Source organism: Cervus canadensis, chromosome 2 (assembly GCF_019320065.1).
Source record: "Cervus canadensis isolate Bull #8, Minnesota chromosome 2, ASM1932006v1, whole genome shotgun sequence".
Taxonomy (NCBI): Eukaryota; Metazoa; Chordata; class Mammalia; order Artiodactyla; family Cervidae; genus Cervus; species Cervus canadensis.
The window spans coordinates 13,969,742-13,990,532 of record NC_057387.1 but is presented as its reverse complement, the minus strand read 5'-3'; the positions used below and the strand labels follow the sequence as shown (position 1 = coordinate 13,990,532).

The following is a 20,791-nucleotide window of genomic DNA, read 5'->3' as shown; positions in this document are numbered from 1 at the left end:
CACGTTTCAGTTACATGTTTAGGGAGAAGGAAACGATTCCTCCTCTCAAAGGTCATTCCAAGAATTTTTTTTTTCTCCATTTCTGTACGCCTAGCCCCATTTTAAGAGCGAGGCATATAAAGACAAACCAGCCGCGGGTCCTCCCTCTCTGTTAGTTATAATGTGGCGGGGTAGGCACTCGGGCAATTACATAGAATAAGACTGTGTGATAAGCAAGGAGATACAGTGCTCAACTTGGTGGAGCTTACACGCAGGTATTTGAAAGAAACGGAAACTAAACGTCCGGGTGAGGGTTGGAGGAGTGATCCAGCGTTTGTTACGAAACACCGTGTTCTGGATCTGCCTACTTAAACGGTTGAACTGGCCGAGTGCCGGGCGGGATCCGGAAAGCCCTTGGATACCGGCTGAGTTGATTGGGAAAGCCAGAGATTACCAGCGTGTAGGGTATCTTGGAGCATCAAGGAGTCTCTAGATTGAGTAAATGAAATATAATGGTATTTTTCAAATACGTTTACACTGTGGTAGGATTGATACTTAGTCGCGAAGTCGTGTCCAACTCTTTGTGACTCCATGGACCATAGCCCACCAGGCTCCTCTGTCCTTGGGATTTCCCAGGCAAGAATACTGGAATGGGTTGCCATTTCCTTCTCCAGGGGATCTTCCCCACCGAGGAATAGAACCCACCTCTCCTGCGTTGGCAGGCGGGTTCTTTACCACTGAGCCACCTGGGAAGACATCTCATAGGATTAATAGAATACAAATTCATTTGAAAGTCAAATAAATAGTGTTTTTCCTTCAGTATTTAATGAATAAATGTCCCTTCCATACAAATGCGACCTTTATATGAGATTATATGTGTCATATTTCTGCACTTTTCTATTGCATGAATCAATTTTTTCTTTTACTATAATGTCGTTATAACAATTTTATGCCTACATTAATATCTGTTAGGGAAAGCCCATATTCCTACATTCCTTTGCTTGTATTGACAGGTGTGTTTTTACAAATGAATTTCAGATTTAAAAACGTTGTTTTCCCTTTGTGTTGTCTCTCCAAAACACAGTGTTGCTGGAATTATGACTGAAATTACATTGTATTTATTTTTTCCTTTTTTTTTTTTTAAATGAGCTATAATTTACATACTGTAAAATTTACTCTTTTTGAAAGGGTATCTTACAGGTACAATTCATTGCTTTTTATTATATTCACAAAGTTCTGAAAGTATCACCATTATCTAATTTCAGATCATTTTCATCACCTACAAAGCAACTCTGCTTCCATAAGCAGTAACTTCCAATTTTCCCTTCCAGCCAGCTACTGGGAACCACTAATCTATTTCCTGTCTCTGTGGATTTGCCTATTCTGGGCACTTTATATAAATGGAATCACAGAATTTGTGACCATTTGTGTCTGGCTTTTTTGACTCAGTATAATGTTCTCACAATTCATCCATGTTGTAGCATGTGTCAGTACTTCATTCCTTTTTATGGTCAAATACTATCCCATTGTATGGATATACCAAATTGTTTATCCACTCATCTGTGTATAGATATTCATCATTTCTATATCCCCTTTGGAGAAAATCCTACCGAAATCCTTTGCCCATTTTAAAATTGGGTTATTTATCTTTTTTATTGTTAAGTTGTAAGTGTTCATTATTTATTATGAATCCAAGTCCCTTCAGATATATGACTTGCAAACATTTTCCCCCATTCTATAGGTTGTCTTTTTACTTTTCTTGAGTTAGTTTTACTCATTTAAAAATCATCCATTTTACCTAGAATTTAAAATGTTTTGCATAAAATTTGATTAAAGGTCTCTTATTCTTTTAATCTCATTTGTATGGCTATTTCCTTCTGTTCTGTCTTTTTTCTTTTCATTTTCCTTATCCTTGCCAGGGTCTTGTCTATTTGTTCAACTTTTTGAAGAATCCATAATTTAGTTTTAATCATCAATATGGTCATCAATTCATTGATAGCAAATTGAAGTTTTTTTTTAAGTCTTTATTGAATTTGTTACAACATTGCTTCTGTTTTATGTTCTGTTTCTTGGCCATGAGGCATGTGGGATCTTAGCTCCCCAATCAGGGATCAAACCCACATCCCCTGCATTGGAAAGTGTAGTCTTTAACCACCAGAGAAATCCCTAAAATTTTGTTTTTACTCATTATATTCTCCTTTTGGTAATATTTTGTTTAATGTTTTTCCTAGTTTCTTAAGTCAAGTGCTCAGTTTTTATATTTAAAATTCTTTTAGAATTTCCCCAAGAAAATTTCTTTGTTGGTACAACCAAGTCTGATTTTCTACACTCCATTCAGTCGCACTTTGTGATATTGCTAATTGAAAACAATCTCTCTAAAGTGAGAGCGGTTAGGCTGAGGTCATTTTTCCTTCCTGTTTGCTGCATGGTCAAAAAAAAAAAAAACAAAAAACTGACATGAATCTGAATGACTGTGCATTTCCTGGTGCTCATTTGGGTAGTATTAGGTAATCTACCAACTCTAAGGCAGTGACACTTTGGAGTTCATGTAAAACTCACACAACTGGACCCTATAACCTCTCTCAGTATCCTGTTCTGCCTCTTGAAACTTGCCACTCCCTCATTGTTTCAGTGGCACTTTCTGTCTACAATCCAAATAGTGGTGGTACACATCCATACCTGCCTCCTGAGTATCTCCCTGAATCCATTTAGATCAGCCCCAAATTGGAAAATGATGACTGGATCTTGCCGTTCTGGCCTGATGTCCTCACCCACAGCAGTGGGAGTTATGATGGGGAAAAAGGAAAGATGGAGAGTGGGCTTTCACAGGGTCTCCAGTATATTCACCAGCACCCTTTGGAGTGTCACCTTCTACCTCAAGTGCTTTTGAATGATTTTTCCATACAAAAAGATTTCCTATGAAGAAATCTATCACCTCTAAAAACAGTTTAGATAGCAGATAACAGAACCTGCTATCACCTCTAAAAGCCTTCTTACATGAGAAATCTGTCAAAAAGAGAAGAATGGAGCAACTGTTCAAGAAATAGAGTGTCTAGCCCCAGCTCAGCCTCTGTTGAATCTTGGCTATACTTTTGCTAAGTCCTTTATAGCCAGGACATTTCCCAGTGTAGTTTTAAAATATGGCTCCTGGGACTTCACTGGTGGTTCAGCGGCTAAGATTTCTCACTCCTGATGCAGGGGGCCCAGCTTCAATCCCTGGTCAAGGAACTAGATCCCACATATTACAACTAAAAGATCTCAGATGATGCAATGAAGACAGGAGATCCTGAGTGCCACAACTAAGACCTGGTGCAGCCAGGTACAAGAATAAAAGAATAATCTTTTTAAAAATAAATAAAATATGATTCCCCCTCTCTCCCCCTCACTTGAGCTAGCTTCAATGAGCCTTGGCTATTTGTATAATTGAAAATTATGCTATAAATTATACAAAGAGTGGGTTTACACAGAAACAGACTCACAAACAGACTTGTGATTACCAAAGACAGGTGGGGGAGGGATTGATTGAGAGTTTGAGATTAACAGATGCAAACTGTTATATATAGGATCGATAAACAACAAGGCCCTACTGTATAGCACAGGGATTTATATTCAATATCCTGTGGATTCAATATCCAATAGGCCATACAGAAAAGAATATGAAAAAGAATGTGTATATATATGTGTTTGTGTATAACTGATGTTATACATCACTTTACAGTACAGCAGAAATTAACACAACACTGTAAATCAACTATTCTTCAGTAAACCAAAAATGTTTTAAAAGAGAGGGTTTGCAAATCATAGACCCTCGGTGAACTGTGACTGGCTGGTATCAGTTAACCCATTCCCGACTGAGAATTCAGCAGCAACAAAGCCAAACCAGGAGGCAGCAAAGCCCCAGAGGCCCTGTTAGCAGAATGGGAGCATTATACTCCATGCTAATTATTCCTTAGAGCCTTAGGAGAAGCACAGGCCCAAAAGAGATCAACATTTTGTTCCAGGTTTCTCTCATGAAAGGCATAGGGAAAAAAAAAAAACTGCATTTTTGTAATCCTGTTAGAGAAAACTCTTTCCCCCTGTAGGCTGAAACTACTTAAGGCCAGGTGGAGGAAGATTAACCTTTTCTTGTCATATTTTAGGTGATACCAAATTATTTGCCATACTAGATTATTGTGACTAAAGTTAATGCACTGAATGGCCATGACTAGGCTCTTGACAGTTGGAATGTGGATTTCTGGGAGAGCCAAAAGAGGTGGGGAAACCCCTAGCATCTGGGTTGTTTAAAAACACTTGTCAATGCAACACTTCCCCACCAAAACATGACTTTTCATAGGATAATAATGAGTGGACTTGCAGGTAAAACATTGTGTCATCTCAAATGTGGTTTCTTTCCCATCAAGGGCCTAAGGACAAAGCTGTTAGAATGGCAGCAGAGGGGATGGGCAAAATTCAGGCTTGGGTTCCCGCCAGGCCACAAATTCCTGCAGGACTAGTTTTCCTAGGGAAATAACCACTGTCAGAAAAAGGTCATGGCTTTAAAACCACCATCAAAATCACCATTTGGCAACTATGATAGTAACAATGGAGTCAGACAAGAATCATCAATAAATGCTAAAACTAGTGTATCAAAGAAAGAGGAGCAACAGCATGTTTACATAGTCTCAAGGTACTTCCTCACAAGATACTTATTGGGCACAAAAGGGATAATAATATCTGTACAGCAGCAGAGGAATCTAGCAAACACCACTTTAACTAAATGATCCAAGTGATAGATGTCATGCACCTCTTGATATAATGGTGTTAAATTAACACATCACATAGTTCCTGCCAAAAGTTTCATAACCTAATTGTAATTATAAGGAAATAGCAGACAAACCCAAGTGGAAGAATGTTATACAAAATAACTAGCTTTTACTCTTTTAAAATACATAGCAAAAAATGTCATGAAAGACAAAGCCTATGGAACTATTCTGGATTAAAGGAAACTAAAGAGGCAGGCCACTTGAGTGTAAGGCATGATCTGAGATATCTTTTGCTAAAAAGACATTAAGGGGACAATTGGAAACAACTGAATAAGGCTTCAAGATTATTGTAGCATTGTTAATTTGCTGATTTTAATCATTGTACTGTGGTCACATAAGAGCATATTCTTGTTTCCAGGAAACACACATTGAAAAATTTAGAAGTAAAGGAGCATCAGGTCTGCAATTTACTTTCAAATTGTTCAGAAAAAAAATTAGATGTAATTTAGTTACATTTAAAAGCAAATGTGAAAAAAATGTTAACATTTGGGGAATCTGAATAAAGGGGACACAGAAATTCTTTGTACTATATTTGTAGCTTGCTCTAAATCTGTAATTATGTCAGAAGAAAAAAATACCAAAAGGAAGAAGAAGACTATCACAACAGTGAAACAAACTTAGAAGTGTTTAAAAAGGAGAGGCAACCCACTAAAGTACTTTAAGAACTGAATTGCCAGAAAAACACCAGCTGAACTGTTGGGTCCAGTGTTTGACTCATATCAACATAGCAACATCATCTCAACCTCTCCAGCAATGCTTAATCCCAAGTAAAGAGGGTAATGGCAGAAAAGAAATATTTTGGGAGCTCAATTCCATGGAGAAAGTTTTCATCAGTAACTATCTCAAGGATAATCCGAAGATCAGTGTTAAAAAAGGAAAACTTCCCAACAAGCAAAAACGATGGAATCAAATGTTTTGAGTAAGGCACGCCCTCTACTTGTAAGGATGTGTCAGCAAACTGGTGCTGGAAATTCAGTCATGTTCAAACACACAGTCACCCAGCCGTGGGTACCCCTTAGTATCAATCCAGTGCTTGCCCTACAACACCAGCTTACTGGGCGGAGAGATGTGAAGCAGCTCTGAGGACTTGACCAATGTATGGTGTTGGTATACTGGAGGATACCTTCTATTTTCTCCCTTTTAATTAAGAAGTTTTTTGTAACTGTGTTTTTCCTCTAGTGTTTACATCAGATGTCTGGGTACTTATTTTCTAAAAGGTGTAAGATGCAGCTGATCTGCAAAGAGAAGCAAGAGAATGGAGCAGATGTGCTGAGAGATTCAGAAATGGGAACCAAATGAAAAGCAAAAGGAATAAAAATTGTCCCCTGAGGACTGTACTGTTTTTCCTTCCTATTATCTCACCGGAATCCATTCAGATCTACTGAAACTCTAAAAATGCATTCTTGGCTCTACTCTTTCATGCCAATGTGCCCACCAGCTGCAGTGAAGAAAGGAGAGAGAAGTGGGAATAGGTAGTCAAAACAATGAGGATTTTCCCAGGACTCTGGCATGATAAACATCAACCTGTCCTTAGATACAGGTTTCAGTACTAGAAGCAACTCAAAGGGGTTCCTTGCAATAAAGGAGGAACTATAAAAAAAAAAAAAAAAAAAGAGGAAGAGAATGACTGATGAAGCAGGATCTGGAAAGAGAAGGACTTAAGAACACAGATGGAAAAAAAAAAAAAAAAGAACACAGATGGAGAGATTGGTCTTGAACAGGAAGAGGAATACTTCATCCTGGTAGTTAGAAAAAGAAATTCACACACACACACATTAAAAAAAAAAAAAACACCTGATTTATTTATTCTGTAACCACATCAGTGGCTCAGTTGGTTAAAAACCCACCTGCAGTTCTGGAGACCTGGGTTTGATCCCTGGGTTAGGAAGATACCCTGGAGAAGGAAATGGCTACACACTCCAGTGTTCTTGCCTGGGGAGTCCCGTGGACAGAGGAGCAGAGCAGGCTACAGTCCATGGAGTCACAAGAGTCGGACATGACTCTGACTAAGCTACAACAGCCACAAAAGCCAAGGTAACATGTAGCCATCAAAACCTGCTTTAAGCCTGTTGAATCAATGAACAACTTGCCTGAGTGAACATCATCCAATTAGTGTCAACCCCTCATTTCTCAAAGCCAGACAGTCTTCAATCAACAGCAGTCTCATAAGAGACTTCCAAGGATGATGTCTATGTATGTATGTCTATCTATGTCTATGTATGTCTATGTATGTCTGTGTATGTCTATCTATCTATGTATGCCTCTGAAAATACACTAGTTCCTGAACTCCAGCTTCCCCAAGCCCTGTAGCTAGAAGCTTTACAGTCTGCTTTGCCCATAGAGATAATATCTGACCAAGATGTCTCTCACTTACTGTAGTGGTGGTGTTTAGTTGCTAAGCTGTATCTGAATCTTTTGCAACCCCATGGACAGTAGCCCACCAGGCTCCTCTGTCCATGGGATTTCCCAGACAAGAATAATGAAGATCCCCTTCTCCAGGGGGCCTCCTGACCTAGGGATCAAACCCGAGTCTTCCCCACTGGCAGGCGGATTCTTTACCACTGAGCCACCAGGGAAGCCCCTCTCTTTCTGTAAGCAATACATTTAATGAGCATTTCTGCTTCCTTATGTCATAAAAAATAGTATTTACTGACATATCTGTATTCCTTTCTGCTTGAACCAAGATGCTTCTCATAACAAGTAACAGAAAACCTAGCTCAAATGTCTCAAGCAATAATAAGTGTATTCTGTCTTATAGCTACAAGTCCAAAGATGGTGTATGCCCAGCTTCTCTGCTCTGCCTGCCTCCGTGGGAAGGCTTTGTCCTTAAACCGGCTTCCTTCATTCTAACACGATGACAGCCAACATCATCTGAGGCATATGTTTCTATGTTTAGATCCAACAGAAGAAATAAATTCCCTCTGCCAATCAGAATGAAAAATCCTTCCCCTCCTTCAGTCTGATTGGACCAACCTGTGGATTAATAACTCTCATCAGGATAATGTCAGGTGTTGATAGGCTTAATCCTTGACGTTTTTAACTCAAAAATTTTTAAATTTTATTGATTTATTTGGCTGCACTGGGTCTTCGTTGCTTTGCACAGGCTTTCTCTAGTTGCAGGGAGCAGGGGCTGCTCTTCCTTGCGGTGCATGGGCTTCTCTGGGGACGCACTGGCTCTAGGTGTGTAGGCTTCAGTAGTTGCAGAACTCGGGCTCAGTAGTTGAGGCTCTCAGGCACTAGAGCTCCGGCTCAGTAGTTGCAGCCCATAGGCTTAGTTGATCCTCAGCCTGAGGACTCTTCCTGGACCAGGGATCAAACCTGTGTCTCCTGCATTGGCAGGCAGATTCTTATCCACTGCACCATCAGGGAAGTCCAGTCCTTGACTCTTGAAACAGTTACCGCCAAGAGGATGGTGACGTAGTGATTGACTCAAACTAATCAGAATCCACTCCTAGAGCTGGAGGTGGGGTTAGCTTCTTCCAAGTCATCTGAGCTCTGTTGAGGAGAAGTGGACACGGACAAAATTAAGTTCTTTAGAAAGGAAGAGGGGTGCTTCCCTGGTGGCTCAGGGGTAGAGTCCACCTGCCAATGCAGGAGACGCTGGTTTGATTCCTGGTCCGGGAAAATTCTACATGCCACGGAACAACTAAGCTGATGCCCCATATCTGTTAAGCCTGTGCTCTAGAGCCCTGGGGCTGCAACTATTGAAGCCCCTGCACTCTAGAGCCCTTGCTCTGCAACAAGAGAAGCCACCACAATGAGAAGCCCCTGCACCCCAAGTAGAGAGTATCTCTTGCCAAAACTAGAGAAAAGCCCTCGCAGCAATGAAGACCTAGCACAGTCAAAAATAAATAAAATTTTTAAATTATTTTTTTAAAAAAAGGAAGAAGGGAACATGGATACTATGAAAATAACCAAACATGGTCACAAAACTACTGGACCTTTTCTTTTATGGTTTACCCCTGACCACCTTCTACTGAAGACATCTAATTTCAGATCTTCAAGACCAGGTCTCTTTCCAGACTCTCCCAACTGCATATTGGGTTGCTGTACCCAAGTGGTTCACAAATTTTTCAACCTTGTTTTCCTCCTGTATTTTCTGATGCCAGTGTGATACTACTATACATGTATCCAGCCATCCAATCATGTACCCTTCATTCACTTAATTCCTCAAGATTGCCGAGTAGTCAACCTAATTCCTCCCTTTTCTTCTTTTTTTTATTGGCCTCGCCATAAGGCATGTGGAATCTCAGTTTCCTGTTGTTAATTGTTGTTCAGTTGCTATTATTTCTGACCTCATGGACTGCAGCACGCCAGTCTTCCCTGTCCTTCACTATCTCCTGGAGTTTGCTCAAATTCATGTCAGTTGAGTCGATAATGCTATCTAGCCATCTCATCCTCTGCTACCCTCTTCTCCTTTTGCCTTTAATCTTTCCCAGCATCAGGATCTTTTCCAGTGAGTTGATTCTTCACATCAGGGGGCCAAAGTATTGGAGCTTCAGCTTCAGGAACAGTCCTTCCAATGAATGTTCAGGATTTATATCCTTTAGGATTGACTGGTTTGATCTTTTTGCTATCCAAGGGACTCTCAAGAGTCTTCTCTAGCACCACATTCAAGAGCATCAATTCTTTGGCACTCAGCTTTCTTTGGAGTCCAACTCTCACATCCATACATGACTATTGGAAAAATCATAGTTTTGACTACACAGACCTATGTCAGCAAACTAATGTCTCTGCTTTTTAATATGCTGTCTAGGTCAGTCATAGCTTTTCTTCCAAGGAGCAAGCATCTTTTAATTTTATGGCTGCAGTCACCATCTGCAGTGATTTAGGAGCCAAAGAAAATAAAATCTGTCACTGTTTCCATTGTTTCCCTATCTATTTCTAGATCACTTCCCCATGAAGTGATAGGGCCAGATGCCATGATCTTAGTTTTTTGAATGTTGAATTTTAAGCCAACCATTTCATTCTCCTCTTTCATCTTCATCAGGAGGCTCTTTAGTTCCTCTTCACTTTCTGCCATTAGAGTGGTATCATCTGCATATCTGAGGTTGTTGATATTTCTCCTGGCAATCTTGATTTCAGCTTGTGCTTCATCCAGCCCGGCAGTTTGCATGATGTACTCTGCATATATGTTAAATAAACAGGGTAACAATATACAGCCGTGTCATACTCCTTTCCCAGTTTTGAACCAGTCAGTTGTTCCATGTCCAGTTCTAACTGTTGCTTCTTGACCCACATACAAGTTTCTCAGGAGACAGGTAAGGTATTCCTGTCTCTTTAAGAATTTTCGACAGTTTGTTGTGATCTACACAGTTAAAGGCTTTATGGTAGTCAGTGAAGCAGAAGTAGATGTTTTTCTGGTAATCCCTTGCTTTCTCTGTGATCCAATGAGTGTTGGCAATTTGATCTCTGGTTCCTCTGCCTTTTCTAAACCCATCTTGTACATCTGGATGTTCTCAGTTCACAGACTGGTAAGCCTAGGTTGAAGGATTTTGAGCATAATCAAACCTGTGTCTCCTGCAGTGGAAGGACGGAGTCTTAACCACTGGACGACCAGGGAAGTCCTTCCTCCCTCTTATCACATTACATCCCCAGTCAATTGATTCTATTTCTTAAATATAATCCATATTCCTTCCCTCCTCTACTTCCTAACTAACTCAGCACCTATTTACAAAAGCCTCCTAACTGATATTTCTTCTCCTGCCATTCTCGGCCTCTTTGAACGATCTTTCACATTGTCAATAGACAAAAAATAGATCTGATTCTGCCACTACTTAGATTAAAAACTTTTAGTGGCACATTCTGACACATGAAAGAGTAGAGATGGTGGCTGATTGGGTTGATTCGAGGTTAGGGATCTGGATTGGGGCAGGTCTCCTACTTCTGGGGCTTCCCAGGTGGCATTAGTAGTAAAGAACCCACCTGCCAATGCAGGAGGCGTAAGAGGTGTAAGTCCAACCCCTGGGTCGGGAAGAGCTCCTGGAGGAGGGGATGGCAACCCATTCTAGTATTCTTCCCTGGAGAATCCCATGGACAGAGGAAACTGCCAGGCTACAGTCCATAGCATCGCAAAGGGTAGGACATGACTGAAGTGACTTAACACACATGTCCATAACTGAAAACTTAAACTTTGGGGGGGTTTTAGAACAGTAACCCCCGGAAGAGTCTCTGATCATCTACATGCATGTGGAAGTATCTGCCCCACTCCTTTCTCAGGAAGATGAATACCTGACATCTGACATGGAAACCTACCTTTCAGGTGGGGGGCCTTAGAAGACAGAAAGGCTAGGATTCTCAGAGCCACAGCCTGGGACACCCAGTGTGGGGTGCTCTAGAGTGAACCTGGTCCAGAGCAAATGGAGTTGGCGATGAGGCTGTCCTGTTTCAGAGAACACTGCTAGGATTGGAGGCTAGGTAGGCAGGATGTGGCTGCACTTTAGATGAACCTGGAATGCTGAACAGGTGGGAGGAAGAACAGGTGCTTCTGTGAGGAAGAACAGGTGCTTCTGTGAAGCAGATGGGAAGGGGCGACCATGGCCTGGCAGTCATCAGGGCTTTTTCCTCCATGGTTGCTGTTGTACCATTCCACAGCAGTAATCCCTTCCTTTTCATTGTTGAGTAGCATTCCACTGTATGAAAATAACTGCGGTGTATTCATTTACCTCATGGAAAATTAGATTATGCACTTGAATTCTTTCCTATTTTAAGCTACTTCAAATAAAGCTGCTGTGAACACTGGTGTATGTGTCTTCATGTGAATATGTACTTTCATTCTTCTTGAGTAAATGCTTAGGAATAGAATGACTAGGACATATGAGGTGCATGTTTAACTTTTTAGAAAATGCCAAATTGCTTTACAAAGTGATTATACCATTTTACATCCCTATTAGCAATGTATGAAAGTTTTGGTACCCTACTTCTTCACCAGAAGTTGGTATGGTCAGTTTTTTTGTTTTTGTTTTTTTTCTTTTGAGACATTCTAATCAGAAAATAGTACTATCTCGCTGTGGTTATACTTTGCATTTCCCTGGGGGCTAATGATGTTGAGTGTCTTCTCATGTGTTTATTTGCTATCCCTATATCTTTTATGATGAACTATCTGTTCAAATCCTTTACCCCTTTTAAAAAACAAGGTGGTTTTCTTATTATCAAATTCTGAGAATTCTTTAGCTATTCTAGGTATGTTTCTTTATAAGTTCTGTGATCTGCAAATATTTTCTCTTAGTCTGTGGTTTACCTGTTCATTCTCTTAACAGTATTTTTCAAAGACCAGAAGTTCCATGCTTGTGGTTGCCAAGGGAGAGGGGGTTGGGGGAGGGATAGATTGGAAGTTTGGGATTAGCATATACAAACTATTATGTATAGAATGGATAAACAACAAGGTTCTACTGTATAGCATAGGAAACTATATTCAATGTCCTGTAATAATAAACCATAATGGAAGAGAATATGAAAAGGGATATATATGTTATATATAACTGAATCACTTTGCTGTGTACCAGAAACTAACACAACATTGCAAATAAAGTATCCTTCAGGAGGGCACTTTCCTGGCTGTCCAGTGATTAAGACTTTGCCTTCCAATGCAGGGAGCGCAAATTCAATCTCTGGTCAGGGAGCTAAGACAGAAGCAACATTGTAACAAGTTCAAAAGAGACAAAAGAAAGAAAAAAGAAAAGAAAAAACCTCTGATTTTAAATAAAGTATACTTCAATAAAAAATAACCTGGAAAAAAAAAAAACCCACCAAGAGCAGAGTTCTTCATTTCAATGAAGCCCAATTGTTCACTTTTTGCAGTTACAGACTGTGCTTCTGATGTTGTATCTAAGAACTTTTTGCCTAAACCAAAGTCATAAAAATTTCTCCTTTGTTTTCTTTTCGAAGTTTTGGCATTTTAGGTTTTATATTTAGATCTATGATCCATTTTTGAGTTAATCTTTGTGCATGGTGCAAGGTAGGGATCGAAGTTCTCTCACACACACTTTTTTTTTAATGAGTATTCAGTTGTTACAGAACCAATTGTTGAAAAGACTATTGTTCTCCAGTGAATTGCCTTTGCACTTTTGCCAAAAATCAGTTGACTATAAACGTGTGGGCCCGTTTCAAGACTCTCGATTCCACGGATCTGTATGTCTAACCTTTTGCGGATACCACGTTGTCTTGACTACTGCAGCTTTATAGTAAGCCTTGGAATCGGGTACATGAGTACTTCAACTTTATTATCTTTTTACTAAATTGTTTTGGCTCTTTTACAAAATCATTTGGTTATTTGCTTTTTCACATGAATTTTAGAATCAACTTGTCAGTTTCTCTTTGAAAAAGCTGCCAGAATTTTGACTAGAATTGCATTGAATCTACAGACCCATTATGAGGAGAACTGACATCTTATTATTGAGTCTTCAAACTCATGAACACGGTATGCCTCTCTATCCATTTATTAAAATCTAAATTTCTCTCAGCAGTCATTTGTAGTTTTCAATATACCAGTACCGTACATCTCTTGTCAGATTTACCTCTAAGATTTTATTTTTTAGTTTTGATGCTCTAGCAGCTTCATCTTAATATGGAAAATAAGAGATGGATCACCATCTTTGCTTTTGTAATTTTTCTGTAAATATAAAGCTATGCCAAAATACAAAGTTGAGAGAAAAAAGAATTCCTTGCCTTGGGAAAAAAAAATAAAGTTGAGAGAGAGCAACAGAGATTAGTTCAGAAGTTTGGTAAAGAACCCACCTGCCTATGCAGGAGACATAGAGAGGTGGGCTCAATCCCTGGGTTGGGAAGATGCCCTGGAGGAGGGCATGGCAACCCACTTCAGTCCCCTTGCCTGGAAAATCCCATGGACAGAGGAGCCTGGTGGGCTGCAGTCCACAGGGTTGCAGAGTCGGACACGAGGGAAGTGACTTAGACGCACGCTCCTGCTTCTGCCACTTGGTAGTCCTCCAAGCAGCTCGTCTCTGTGCTTCAGTTCAGTCGCTAAGTCTCTGTCTCCACCACAAATACAGATGCAAAGATTCCTTCTCTTTATGTTTTGTGGGCAAAGATCCATTCTCTTTATGCTCTGTGGAGGGATAACGCAGTCCTGTCCTTCTCCTCCAATTCCTCGTTCCTAGGCTTTGGAGTGCAGGACAGGGATGTGGGGTTGAAAAGACATGTGGACTGCACAAGGGGAGGGTGTTTAGGTGACTAAAGGGAAGGCCCTTAGTTACAAGTCCCTTTTATGGAAGGGAGACTCTGTGATCTACCACTGCAGGTCCTTGGATTCTGGGATCGAAAAGGAGGCTGGAAAAGAATGGCTCTGGAATGTAATATGAACATGCTGCTGCTGTTGCTAAGTCACTTCAGTCGTGTCCGACTCTGTGTGACCCCATAGACGGCAGCCACCAGGCTCCCCCGTCCCTGGGATTCTCCAGGCAAGAACACTGGAGTGGGTTGCCATTTCCTCCTCCAATGCATGAAAGTGAAAAGTGAAAGTGAAGTCGCTCAGTCGTGTCCGACTCTTTGCGACCCCACGGACTGCAGCCCACCAGGCTCCTCCATCCATGGGATTTTCCAGGCAAGAGTACTGGAGTGGGGTGCCAGTGCCTTCTCCGAATATGAACATGAGAGATGGAAAAATAATTTTAATTGAATCCAGTTCCTCCTCCTCTCTCAGCAGTTGTGGGTGAAGACCCCTGAAAGTGGAGTTGTCATTATCCCTCTGTGCATATCCTGCGGCTGTTTTCCTTGGGGATTCCCAGGGGCAGGGTCTGGCACTCTAGAAAGGGAAGAGGTTAGAGATGGAAAGAAATGCCCAAAGGGTTTTGTGATGTATTGGAAAGAGCTAGAGTCTAGCAGACAGAAGATTGTATCTCAAATCCTGACTCTGACACTACTTCCTGGTACCCTTGGGCAAGTCACTTTCACTCTCTATAAAAAGAGGAGTTGAACAAGATGATGTAAAAGATCCCACTCACCTCAAAGAGCTTACTGTATTTCATGAAGAGAGGGACCATGTAATGTTTTTGTCTCCCCAACATCTAGCACAATGCCTGGCACATAATAAGTGTTCAAGAAATGTTGTGATTAGTGAATGAGTGGATGGGTCAAGGAGTGAACTAACAAGATACTAAAATGAAAGGGCCCAAAGGGAAGTTCTTAAACTCAGTCAGTTGGTGGCACCACCTGTCTATATAACTACAAGGGAGTGTTGCTAGTCTCAGACCAAGGGAAAGGATTTAGATTAGAAACACATAAAGGTGAAAAAAAAAAAAAGAAAAAAGAAATGATCAGAGGACCGGATATTTCAAATGGAAAGCAGAGCCCTGAAATTGACCCAGCTTCTGTTTTCCAAGTCGAGGGACAATAAGCCCCACGCATTGAAAGACATAGTAGCTGCCAGATCAGCAAAGTGATGCTGGATGGCTGAAAAGCAAACACAGTCCTGAGGGAGGGAGTGATTAACACAAGTCACACAGGGGCAGTCCCTGAGGCTGGGAGGCAGCCCCTGGGGCTCACCTGAACTTGGGCTGGGCACCCCCTTCACACCTATCCCTTGCCAGAGAACCCAAACATCTGGACACCCATTCTGAATCTCTTTCACTCCTGGGTCTCTCCTATAGGGTTTCATCAAACCCACTGCTGATTATCCTGAAAGGGTCCCTCTCCTCCCCCAGCACTCTAGGGAACTGAACGTCAAACATCTTAATTTGCAGGCAGAGGGCAAGAAGGTGGTTGAATATTTTTGAAAAAGCCTTTCTCTCTACCCTTCACACCCATCACAGCAAATTCTGTAATGGGTAAGGATACAGGCACAAAAGGCGAGGACCCACTGAGGCACAGATCATGGGGAGACAGGATGAGGCATGGTGAGAGTATATCTCAGCATCCACAGCTCTGAAAAGGGGTTTGGCGTTTGGAGGAGATAGTGGGGGTTATCGCTGACCTCTGCCTCCACAGATTAGAGCAGGGAAGGGTGAAATGGCCGTGGGAGTGAAAGAGGTTAGCAGGACTTCTCAGCAGGAAGAGAACTGAGGGCATGCCCCAGGCCTGCTCAGGTCCTCATAGGCTCCAGTCGGGAGGGAACAGGAAGCTGTGACTTCCTCTCCCCTTTTCCTCCCTGCCCTTAACCTCAAGGTCATTGGCTGTTGCAGTGAATTCCAACCTGTTTTAGTTGGCATTGTTCCCCAGGCACGATGATCATAGCTGCGCAGTATAAGAAGGGAGTAACTTGCTCCCTCCTGCCACAGATGCCCCCAACTTTTCCTTTGAAATAATAATCACATTCATGCAAATAGCCATGTACAAGGGGCTTTTTCACAGATGTTACCTCATTTTGCCACACCCATTCTGTAAAGCAGAGACTTTTATCTGAAAATTTTAAGCAAGGAAACTGAGGCTCAGGGGAGTAAAGTAATTCACCCACAGTCACACAGCCAGCAGGAAGCAGCCTTGGGACTCCAGAACCTCTCCTCTTTCTCTCAGATACTATTCTGAATCTCTGCCTGTGTGCACAATCCCAGGCCCCTTCCTCCAGGCCCCAAGGGAACACTTTCTGCAGAGAAGGGGGCCCCTGAACACCAGAAGGAGGAGAGGGGGGCTCCAATTTGGTTCCTGTCACCCCTGAGATGGGGTATTTGTGGCCTCTCCCTGAAGTGGAGGTGTGGGGCTGCCCTCCATAGTAGGATCATTCTCCCTTCCCCCTTCCCTCTCTTCCATATGGGGCTCTACACACACACAGGCACACGCACACACACATCTGTGCCAATGTTCACTTCTCCCTCACCTGCCCCACCCACCACCAAGACCGACAGAGAAGAGGAAGGCTGTCCTGTCCGGCCACAGCCCGCCCCCTGAGGTGTGGGCGTGGGCTGGCTCTCCAGGCAGCCAGCGGCCCTGAGAGCAGCAGACAAGCGCTCTGACCCACACTGTCCTGCTGAGTGCCTTAGGTGCCCCCTGCCAGTCTGGCAGGCACTCGCCGGCCCCTCCGCCCAGCACCACTGACGTCAGCTGCCCTGCGATGCCCACGCCCAATACCTCTGCCCCCCTGCCCGCTCTCTGGGTCAACGCCTCTGGAGGCAGCATGCTGAGTGCTGCTGATGCCACGATGCCTGTTGGATTCCTAGCCCTGAGGGTCTCGGTAGCCCTGGCCTATGGGCTTGTGGGGGCTGTCGGCTTGCTGGGAAATTTGGCCGTGCTGTGGGTGCTGGGTAACTGTGCTCGGCGAGCCCCTTGCCCACCTTCTGACACTTTCGTCTTCAACCTGGCTCTGGCAGACCTGGGGCTGGCACTCACCCTCCCCTTCTGGGCAGCCGAGTCGGCACTGGACTTCCACTGGCCCTTCGGAGGTGCCCTCTGCAAGACAGTCCTAACGGCCACCGTCCTCAACATCTACGCCAGCATCTTCCTCATCACAGCACTGAGTGTCGCCCGGTACTGGGTGGTGGCCATGGCTGCAGGACCAGGCACCCACCTCTCGCTCTTCTGGGCCCGCGTGGCCGCCCTGGCCATGTGGGTGGCGGCTGCTCTGGTGACGGTGCCCACAGCTGTCTTTGGGGCCGAGGGCGAGGTGAGTGGCGTGCGCCTGTGCCTGCTGCGTTTTCCCAGCAGGTATTGGCTGGGGGCCTACCAGCTGCAGAGGGTGGTCCTGGCCTTCATGGTGCCACTGGGCATCATCACCACCAGCTACCTGCTGCTGCTGGCCTTCCTGCGGCGACGGCATCGGCGATGGCGGGACAGCAGGGGCGTGGCCCACTCCGTCCGCGTCCTTCTGGCCTCCTTCTTCCTCTGCTGGTTCCCCAACCACGTGGTCACCCTCTGGGGTGTCCTGGTGAAGTTTGAGCTGGTGCCCTGGGACAGCACTTTCTACACCGTCCACACCTATGTCTCTCCCGTCACCACCTGCCTGGCGCACACCAACAGCTGCCTCAACCCCGTGCTGTACTGTCTTCTCAGGCGGGAGCCCCGGCGGGCCCTGGCAGACGCCTTCAGGGAGCTGCGAGCAAGGCTGCGGCCCCAGGGTCGGGGCTGGGTGGGACAGGTGGCCCTAAAGGAAATGGGCAGGCGGTGGACGGAGAGCACCCCTCAGGAGGGTGGCCTTTCTACCATGCTCACCAACCTGGACAAAGGGACACCTGGGTGAAGGGGGCAAGTTAAACCCCCTCCTCTTTCTGGTTATCTGCCAAGTGCAGGATCCACGCATCCTAGGGAAAGAGAGTTTGGCCTCTCGGCCTTGATACAACGCCCTCAGGGAAAGTCTGATCTTTGATCCCCAGCTCCGGCTGTGGGGAAAGGCAGGTGGCCAGGGCCCAGGTCAGGACTGGGTACAACCAAGCCCGTCTCCACGTGGCAATGGGAATCTAAGAATAAACCTCTGGATTATCCACAAAATGTCTGCACCTTTCATCTCAGTTCTACCTCCAGGTCAGTGAGGCCAAAAGGATTCTTTGCCCCTTTTCTGCCTTCTGTGAGAATTCCCAGGAAAATTTCCCTATGGGTTCTAGACTAATTGAGTCATAGGTCAGTAACTATCTCCCTCTGTCCTCTCCATCTTCCCTCCCTCACCTCAAATGGGGTGTACCCTTGTCCTTCTCTGGTGCTGAGGCCAAATATGCCCTTCTCCCTTGGCCATCTCTAGCTTCTTACCATCTTGTAGCACCCAAAGAAACTTGGTGCCCACAGACACCTCCGAGGCAAAAGCTATAGTTCCCCCTGCTGTCTGCAGGATCTTGCTGGATCCCTATCTCCAGCCAAGCCTGGAGTGCAAACCCCTGCTGCTGGCTGGGAGTATCTTGTCTCTCCTTAAATCAGGATTTGGAGGAAGAAGTGAAGATAAGGACAAGCCAAGGACATGGGTGGGGCATAGGGAGGTGAGATTCAGAAAGGGGTTGGGAGAAGAGGAGGCTGAAGGTTCGGATGTGTGCGTGCTCAGTCGTGTTCAACTCTGTGACCCCATGGACTGTAGCCCACCAGGCTCCTCTGTCTATGGGATTTTCCAGGCAATAATACTGGAGTGGGTAGCCACTTTCTTCTCCAGGGGATCTCCCTGATCCAGGGGTCAAAACCGCAGATTCTTCACCACTGCACCACCAGGATACCAGGATGGAAGTGCAGAAGGAGGTGCTAGTCTCCCTCCTGTCCCACGTTCTTAGCTCAGAGCATCAACTCAGGTGTCAGAACACCTGGCTTCACCTCCTACGTCTGACACTAACCAGCTGAGGGACCTCAGTGAGTTAAATACTTCTCTGTACCTGTTTTCTCAACTTAAGTTGGGCTGATAAGGATTTAATGGTGCCTGGAATAGCTATTCTTACACTCCACGTGGGCTTACCAGGTGGTACTAGTGGTAAAGAACCCACCTGCCAAAGCAGGAGACTTAAAAGAGGCGAGTTCAATCCCTGGGTCGGGAAGGTCCCCTGGAGGAGGGCATGGCCACCCACTCCAGTATTCTTGCCTGGAGAATCCCATGGACAGAGGAGCCTGGCGGGCTACAGTCCATAGGGTCACAAAGAGTCGGACATGGCTGAAGCAACTTGGCACGCACGCACACCCCATGTAAGATGGAAACAGAGATAAGAAAAAGAAGGAAATAAGGGGGGAAACTGGGAGACAGGGACTGGGAACCATAAAGGTCTTTTCTGGAATTTTTACAAGTTCTGGAGTGAAATTAAAGTCACAGAAGGAAATGAGTGAGGGGGTGCTCCCTATGAAAGGTGTGCACTAAAGGGAGAGGGGTTCCCCTTTGGTTTCTATATCCACACATCCATAGATTTACAGCAAAGATAACAGTCAGCCATCAGAAGGGACTTTCGAGGTTGGGGGCAGCCCTTGGAAAGGAGGGAGGTGGCAGAGGGAACATGGAGTGGAGTTCCCACTGCCATTGCCCCACCCGACGCTCTAACAGGTCTTGTAACCCAGGAGGACTCTGGCCACTCAAGATCCCAGGGCAATAACTGGGCACAGCGCCTTCCGAGTATGTGGAGCTACCTTTGGAAGCGGCACCCCCCGCGTCAGCTCCATCCAGTTGCTGAACAGAAAAGGCTCTAAAGTCACCCAATTCACATATTAAGCCATGCTAAAGAGATTTAATTAGCCTCTTGATGTTTAATTTCCTCTCTTTGATAATGTTTAAACTGGTATCAAAACTCCCAGCCAATTCAGGATGGAAAATCCTCCCCCACTCAAGTGCCCCTCTTCCCACCCCCTGCAGCTCCTCCAATGGCCCTGCTGGGGCTCCGGATATTGGCTTCTCTGGGGGCATCAGTGCTTTCTGGGTTTTATGGGACCCGGAGGTAAATATTGACAAAGTTTAAACAGGTTCAAGTCAGAGGTGAATGAATGCATGCAGACCCCCCCTTAGGGATGGGAGATGGAGGGGACGGTGCAATGGAAGGGAGGCACTACTGTGGCAAGAAGCTGGGCTCTGCAGCACAAGCCTGACAGCTTTGAAACTGCCAGCAGGACCGACAGTAAGACTGTTTCCAAAAATGGGAACAGAGAGGGGACAACTGACAGATTGGTGAGAGATATGTGACACACGGACTAATCTTGGAGGAACTGCCGCGTCAGAGAAATTCGTGTCATGTTTTGGGATCGAGGATGAGGAGGGGGTTTCAGTCCAGGGATAGCAGGAGGGACAGCAAAGTTGTCCGGTGAGCTGAGGGCTTCTCCGAACTCAAGCTCTGGGCTCTGTGCCTCCAGGTTCCGGTTTCCTTCTGACCAGCATCCTTCGCTGGACCTGTGAGAACACTGTAGGACCCTGCATTCCCTTTCTGGTGGTCTTTGAATTCTAACATCCCCTTCTCTGCCTTTACAGCTGGGTCCCAGCTGCTGAGCCACGGGCCAGTGTGTTGGAAGCTTGGCGCTCTGGTGTGTTTCGGCAGAGCAACTGAGGAGGGGAAGTGGGGGACTGCAGCTAGGACTGGCCCTTCCCTGGCTGCTCTCCTGGCCTGGCAACCCTTTGCAGCCTGGTTTCCTTGTCTCTAAAATGAGAACAATTGTTACCTCACAGATTCTGTGATGGATGAGAA

General features: G+C 44.6%; 1 protein-coding gene across 1 annotated transcript; it reads left to right on the top strand.

Annotated features, from left to right (window-relative positions):
- The first annotated feature begins 16,678 nt into the window (after nt 1-16,678).
- RXFP4 (relaxin family peptide/INSL5 receptor 4) lies at nt 16,679-18,104 on the top strand. The gene has a single exon (XM_043446348.1). It carries the CDS (start codon nt 16,783-16,785, stop codon nt 17,902-17,904), a length of 1,122 nt encoding a protein of 373 aa, XP_043302283.1. The 5' UTR covers nt 16,679-16,782; the 3' UTR covers nt 17,905-18,104.
- Nucleotides 18,105-20,791: the final 2,687 nt, after the last annotated feature.

Coding starts and splice junctions, on each gene's coding strand:
- RXFP4 (XM_043446348.1), top strand. CDS start 16,783: ATGCCCACGCCCAATACCTCTGCCCCCCTGCCCGCTCTCTGGGTCAAC.